At 36.0% G+C, this 6,683-nt stretch overlaps 1 protein-coding gene across 1 annotated transcript in view; it reads left to right on the top strand.

The window, feature by feature from the left end:
• Nucleotides 1–229: 229 nt before the first annotated feature.
• The window catches only part of LOC104538580 (regulator of G-protein signaling 7-like), a gene marked incomplete at both ends in the record, with an annotated part of 59,433 nt that continues 52,979 nt past the window's right edge, over nt 230–6,683 (top strand). Inside the window, one exon of the mRNA XM_010181830.1 lies at nt 230–326. Within this exon, the coding sequence (XP_010180132.1) occupies nt 230–326 (97 nt within the window). The remainder of the gene's footprint in view (nt 327–6,683) is intronic.

Genomic DNA, 6,683 nt, shown 5'->3' with positions numbered 1-6,683 from the left:
CAAAAGAATTTGAGCAGATACATTTTTTACTGTTGTCCATTAATAAATTGCCTCCAGTTTTTTTAGCCTGTTCAATAAAAATATAAAGTACAGATTAGAAGTTAAAAACGAAATAGCAAGAGTGGACCTATCATCTGAGTAATTGATCTAGGATTTCTTGGAGTATTTATTTTAGGAAATAATTGTGGATTTTTTTATTCTTTCTTTTATTTTTTTTCTCTATATTCAGATGGAAGACGTCATAGCCCGCATGCAAGATGAGAAAAATGGAATTCCTATTCGTACAGTCAAAAGTTTTCTTTCCAAGATCCCCAGTGTCTTTTCTGGTAAGAGTCAAAGTGAATTTCATACTATTTACAGTTTCTATTTTACCGTATATAAGGGGATGCTCAAGTGGCAAACACTCTTAACTATGGAGAATTCACAGTCATCTGATCTGGAGGAGACATTGAGTATCCTTTGAGTACTTTAATTACAGAAATTTTGTATGTGTTTCTCTCACATTGGAGTGGGTTTACACAGAGATGTTAATGTCTTCATGATCTTAGAAACTATTTGTACATAAACTCACCAGAATGGACCTTTATTTCCTATAAGTTAGTACAGCTTGGCATCCTATTAAATGTTCCATATTAATTATAATTCTCTGCCTTACCTTGTGTGCTATGGTTTTCAAATTATGGTTATTCGTATAGTGGGAGACATTATTTACCATTTTTTTAAGTTCTTTTTTTACTGGAATAGACATCATACTTTTTAAGGTTGTGTTTAGAATATATGTACTGTAGTATAAGTCACTGATACAGTAACTTTTGTATATCACTTGAGGCTTTACATTTATCAACTTCAGGGAGAAAGAAAAAGGAGAGTTCATTTTTTCTCTTTGCAGATTTAGTTCCTCAAATACCAGGGCAGTAATTATTGCTACGGTTGACTAAAAAACTCACCAGAACAGCCCAACTGTCACCTTAGTGCAATTAATCTAATTTTCTGTCAGTTCTCTGTCCTGGGTGAAATCTGAACTTTCGTGTTGAGAGTAGCAGGTTTCCTTAATTGTGCTAGGATTTTGTGGATATGTAGCAAATCTCATCTTGAAGTCAAAACTATTGATTGCTAGGAAACGTGGGAGTATTGTTGTCTAAGGATAATGATGATAATAATGAAAACATAAGTGCATACAGACTTGCTGTAAAGCAGTGGTTGATAGCTTATTGTACTCTTAGTAACCACAAAAGCATCTGTAAGAAAATGAGCAGATGCTCTCCACTTTATATATATATGTGTATATATATATATATATATATTTATGTCTGTATGCTTATTTATATATATCTCTGTATGTCCATGCATAAAAGCCTGTGTTGTACCCAGGCATCCTTTCGGGATTATGTCCCATAAAAACTGGAACTTTGCAATTGTTTCTTTGTGGGGAGAGCAAACTGGGTAGGTCTACCACAGTTAAGTCATGTTCCTGCAAAAACTTAGGCTCATGCCTATGTGAATGCATTAGAAAAAACCTGCAAGAGCCATTTGAACAACATGTAAAGATTAAGGATGTCCATAAATTGTCTGTATGATTAAGGTCTTATGGGCTAGCATTTTAATTATGTTGTTATAATAGGCAGACAGGTATTTTTATTTTTCTTTACTTATGTTTCATAGTATTGCTTTGAAGAACAGCAAGTGAAAAAGTAGTTGAAAGAGCAATCACTTTTTAGTGCAGAGTTATTGACCATATCTATTTAAGGATGACTACATTAGCAAAATCAGCCTGCAGAATGGTATTTGGATTTAATCTTTCAATAGAATATTGTGATTGTAATAGGTAGGATGATGAGATTATATTATCTTGTTTACTGAGTTATTCCTTAAATGTTTTTACAAGTGAAATATCCACACAAAGAAACATTTCAAATACAGATAATACTCTGGGCTGTACATGTTGTTGTGCTTCAGAAAAACACAAACATAATGGTAAGTTAAAGATTATTTCACCTTGTGAAATTGTGCAAGAATGATAAATTATTTTACTTTATATTTCATATACTCAGGGAGTAAATAAGTTCCTTGAAGTTGATGTTTTTTCATTCATTTTTGTGAGCAGGTTGCTTGAATTCAAACGCACCATTTTTGTTAAATTTCTGTCTTGAAATCTTTCAAAAGTAAATAATTTAGTAGATTTTACCTGATTAAAATATGCATGAAATGAATTAGCAAACTATTTGTTAAAAAAGAATAAAACCCCATAGATGTGTGCTAATTACTATTTGTATTTGTATCCACATTTAGGAATGTATCAGACTGACTATGCATCAAATTTATCTTTGGTGTAGATTCACTAGAGCTGGTGAATTGCAGAGTAATTTGGATAATAAAATCCCAGTCACCTACAAGCAGGAGGTGAAATAGATTGTGAAAAAACCAAAACAGTCCTTGTCTGAGCTCCAATATATCATATATGCCAAGATCTCTGAAAACACAGGGGTAAAAAATAAGCTGTTAGCAACTATCCTGATTGTATACCTCATTCCTTGGTACAGAGAGATTTTTCCTAGCTGTTTGGCATTAATGATGTTAATGATATTCATTTGAGCCCTTTCAATGAAGAACTCTATATAAAATCCTGCCTATTTTTATTTAAATAACTGTGATGAACAACTTAGTATGTCACTAAGTCTGTAATGGAAATGATGTGACTTATACATAAAAATTAACAATTATTGGAGAGGGGAAAAATGCATTCTTGTGTAATTCCAAATGGGATTCAGCATAAATAATCTGTGGAAATACAGCATTGGGAGCTGACTGCTCTGACTTTTACTTGTGCTGCCTGCAGACCTGCAACCTGTTGTGCTCATCAGTGAACATCTGTGGTATATTTTAGTATGTCATGACAAGCAAGAATAAATACCAAAAACCCAAGAATTATTATGTACTGTAGCTTGTTGGGTCTGATGAGCAAATTGTTTCATTGCACTCGAAGTTTATTTTATACCAAGGTCTGCATCATTCACTGTTGCAGAACAGATACTTGTGGTCTCAGTGCTCCGTGCTTCTTTTTTTTTTCATTTTTCAATTTGAGCCAAACAACTACTACATGTGGTTTTTTCAGCATAACTCTATACTGACTCATGCTGACACTAGCTCACTGCCTTCTGGGGCCATTGCAGCAGTATACTGTATGTCTATTATAATTTCAGCCAAAAAAAAGGTTTTTATAAAAGACCCTAGCTTTTACAGAGTCTCACTGAATTACCTCATCCAGCTAGTGCTTGTGAGGATAAGTACAATTAGGTCTTTGAACAGAGAGAACGTACAATGTGCTGTAGCAGGTGGTCTTTTTAGTGATGGTTCACCTCAGGCTGAGTCACGCGCAATCTTACTTGCAAGTCAGATCAGACTGAGTGCAACAAAGAGATGAATTTGCATGGCTAGCTTTGCAGAGAACAGACTAATGCACCTATGTATCCTAGTACACTAATGGCTGAAACCAGAATTCCTAGATTATACTTTAGATCTTACACTGGTCACTGTTATTGGAAATTCTGCTGGAAACTGTATTATTGATTTAGACTGCTTAAGCATATAAGCTATGAATTAAATCATAATTTGAGTAATAGCTTCCTGTCTTTGAGAATGGAATAGTGTATTTTTATTATGAGCAATATAGTCTGCTTATGGCCATTCACTTCATAATCTTGAGTGTGAAAATCACACCAGAGGTTGTGTTTTAAAAATGGTATTGTTTTAAAAGTGCATCCTCTAGCAGAGCCTGAACTATCTCTGAACTGATCTGAACTGATGATACGTCAGGTGAACTGGAAGTTTCTTGAAGGAAGGATTGAGTCAGTTTTCTCAGTAGCTTGAAGCATGTCTGGGCATCTAAAGCTGGGCTTGAAGTTGACACTGAAGTAGTTTTCTACATGGTTCTTGGGAAATTTGACTGTCTATTGCCAAAATTTTAGATATCCCTATGGATCTAAGTTGCTTTCTATTATTAATGCTAATGACCATAGTGATGGGTGCTCTGTTTTCAGAAGACACGTATTTAAAACAGTGGTTGAGGTCTGATTAGACTGTGGTAATTCAGGACCCCTATATGTCTGCAGTTTGCATTCTCAAGGGGAAGTCACAGCATCATCATTCATCAGATATATATTGTGGCTTTGACATTGATTTGACACTTTAAAGGCTCCCAAGAAAACAATAGGCAGGAGAGTTTGATCTTTCAATGTGATTATGCATTTTGATGAACAAAAGAAGGGCTTGCTGTTGTCATCTCCATGGTTTTAAAATGTTTTGGAGGAGTGAAGGAGATTATATAGACATCTTGCCAGTCAACAATAATAATTACATGAAGGTTGTTATGTGCATTCTTTACTAGCACTGATTAGAGCATTAGGAATAAAAAGAAGGCAATTTGCCTGGAATATGGTTTACCATTAGGCCTGGAAATGGATAAAAAAATCTTGCTTGAAATGATGAATGTAGGGAACCTGACATATGAATCATAGAGATTAGAAGGAACTCTAAAATATCATTTTTATTTTTACTGAGGAGAGACAGCAACTAAATGCCAAAGTTTTGCTGTTGACCTTCAAGCAGAAAGCAGCTTTCAGAGCTTACAGATAAGGCACTGCAATAGCTGAGGGTTTATTTTGAGGGTCTTTGTGGGATGGGTTGGTCAGTATTAGTACTGAAAGCTTCATAAGTTAATCGTAACATGAATATTTCATTAAGACAAATGTAATGATATAGCAGTATCTTATGGTCACTATGCAGTATCAGTGTGATGCTTTATAGGACTTTAAAGGGTATAGTACTTGGATATCCTTGGTGATGAATAAAATCCATGGAGAGTGTGCCAACTGAGTGGTGTGTAAGCATGAACAAGGGGGCACTGTTTAGCATTTTTTATTGAAGGAAAGAGGAGAGCTATGAGAAATGTAAGTTCAAATGAAGAATGCATGCAGAGAGAGAATAAAAAGTATTCAAGGAAAGCATGTTCATACTAGTTGTTACTGGCTGTTTCTAGTGGATGGCTCAATAATTTCGGAAAGTAGTCACAGCTTGAACCAACAGAAATGGAGACAGAGATCAGTAGAAAGGTGGTTTTTAACATCTCTTCTGAGTAAAAGAGAAAATGAAAAGATTAATTTACCTTTCCCAGGAAAATGTAATACATCTGAAGTCTTTAATTTCTTCTCATTCCTGTATGTGAAGCTGATTTTGTGCCTTTTCCATGTAGACAACATATTTTCCCATTTCTTAGTAAGATTATTGCTATCATGTGCCATTTTTATTTGTCTTCTTTCCTGATCTCAGAAAATGCTTATTTCTCTTCTACTTGCAAAATTGTTAAGATAATGAGATGTTGCACTTTGATCAGCAAATGTATTCATATAAGCATTAATTACCAGTCTTTATTTATAAAGCATTAGTACTATGCTTCGTAAAAATAGAGAATTTCTGTTTAAACACAAAAAAATCCTCCTGAAAATCGGATGGGCAGTCTCAGTAGCCTTGTCAGATGTAGTGAGAGACCTCAGAGGAAGGCAGCATGATAGTAGCTCATCTCACCTGCAAATCACAGGTGGGTGAGTGTCACGGAATCGCACCAAAATGGCTACACTCACACAAATAATGAACTCAAACAAGCTTTAATCTGCAACTGAAATGAAGCAGACAAAACTTCATTCACCAAAACAACATCCCACTGACATTCAACAAATACAGGTTCAATATGCTGGTTGGGAATATTGCCAGACACGGCTGAGTTAAGAATTCTTAAGTTTTTGGCCAAATGATCCAAAATATGCACTCACTCACTCACTCACCAAAAAGGGAGGGCTCTCAATCTCGAGAAGTTACCTTAAGTGGCGTCCCAACTCAAGGGGAGAGTCCCCGACTGCAGACCCGCTGCTCCGAGGAGGACTGACTCAAATGAGTCCTCCGGCGGGGCCCCATTTATACCCTGGTCGAATCTGATCTGTGGTCAATACATGGTCGTGTCACACCCTACTGGCTGAGGACCCCAACTTTCCCACCTTTGACCCCCACTGTGTGGCCCAGACATGAGCTGTGAGGGGGGAGGCAGTCCTGGCGCCACCAAGGCCAGAAACTTTAGCACTGTCTTTGTTGGGTTTTTCTCAGGTCTTAAGTAGGGTGGGTGCATCCCTAGGTGAGCCCTAGGACTGAGTCACAGGAGCTACCTCCAACAACAGTATGGCTTGTTATAGAGAGGCAGGTAGCAAAACATACAGAGCAGTACAGTGGGACTTGGATTACTCAGGGGATTAATAACAAGAAAGTAAGCGTTTCATCTGTAATTAGTTTTGCTCTTGGCCCAGCTAAGTAATGAGCTGTTAGCATCTGATGACTCTTCAGTGCTGCATGTGAAATAAGTTGATAGGTTTATCCAATTCAGTAATGGATATTACCTAACTGAAATACAAAGTAAAAGAGAAAACTCTACTACTTAGATTGACAGAAAAATTATCACAGGCGTAACAACTCAATCATCTGGTACCTTTGAAGCAAAGCAGGTAAATACAATGATTTTGGAATTTCAATTTTTATATCTTTTCCCAAATAAATTAACCATGTGGCAGAAGCTAGGATTCCCATCTCCCAAGCCCCTGATTTTATGCATTTTTTTTTCTTAATTTTTTTTTTTTTTTTTT

The sequence above is a fragment of the Mesitornis unicolor genome, unplaced genomic scaffold (genome assembly GCF_000695765.1).
Source record: "Mesitornis unicolor isolate BGI_N332 unplaced genomic scaffold, ASM69576v1 scaffold12203, whole genome shotgun sequence".
NCBI lineage: Eukaryota > Metazoa > Chordata > Aves > Mesitornithiformes > Mesitornithidae > Mesitornis > Mesitornis unicolor.
This window is presented reverse-complemented; position numbering and strand designations above follow the sequence as displayed.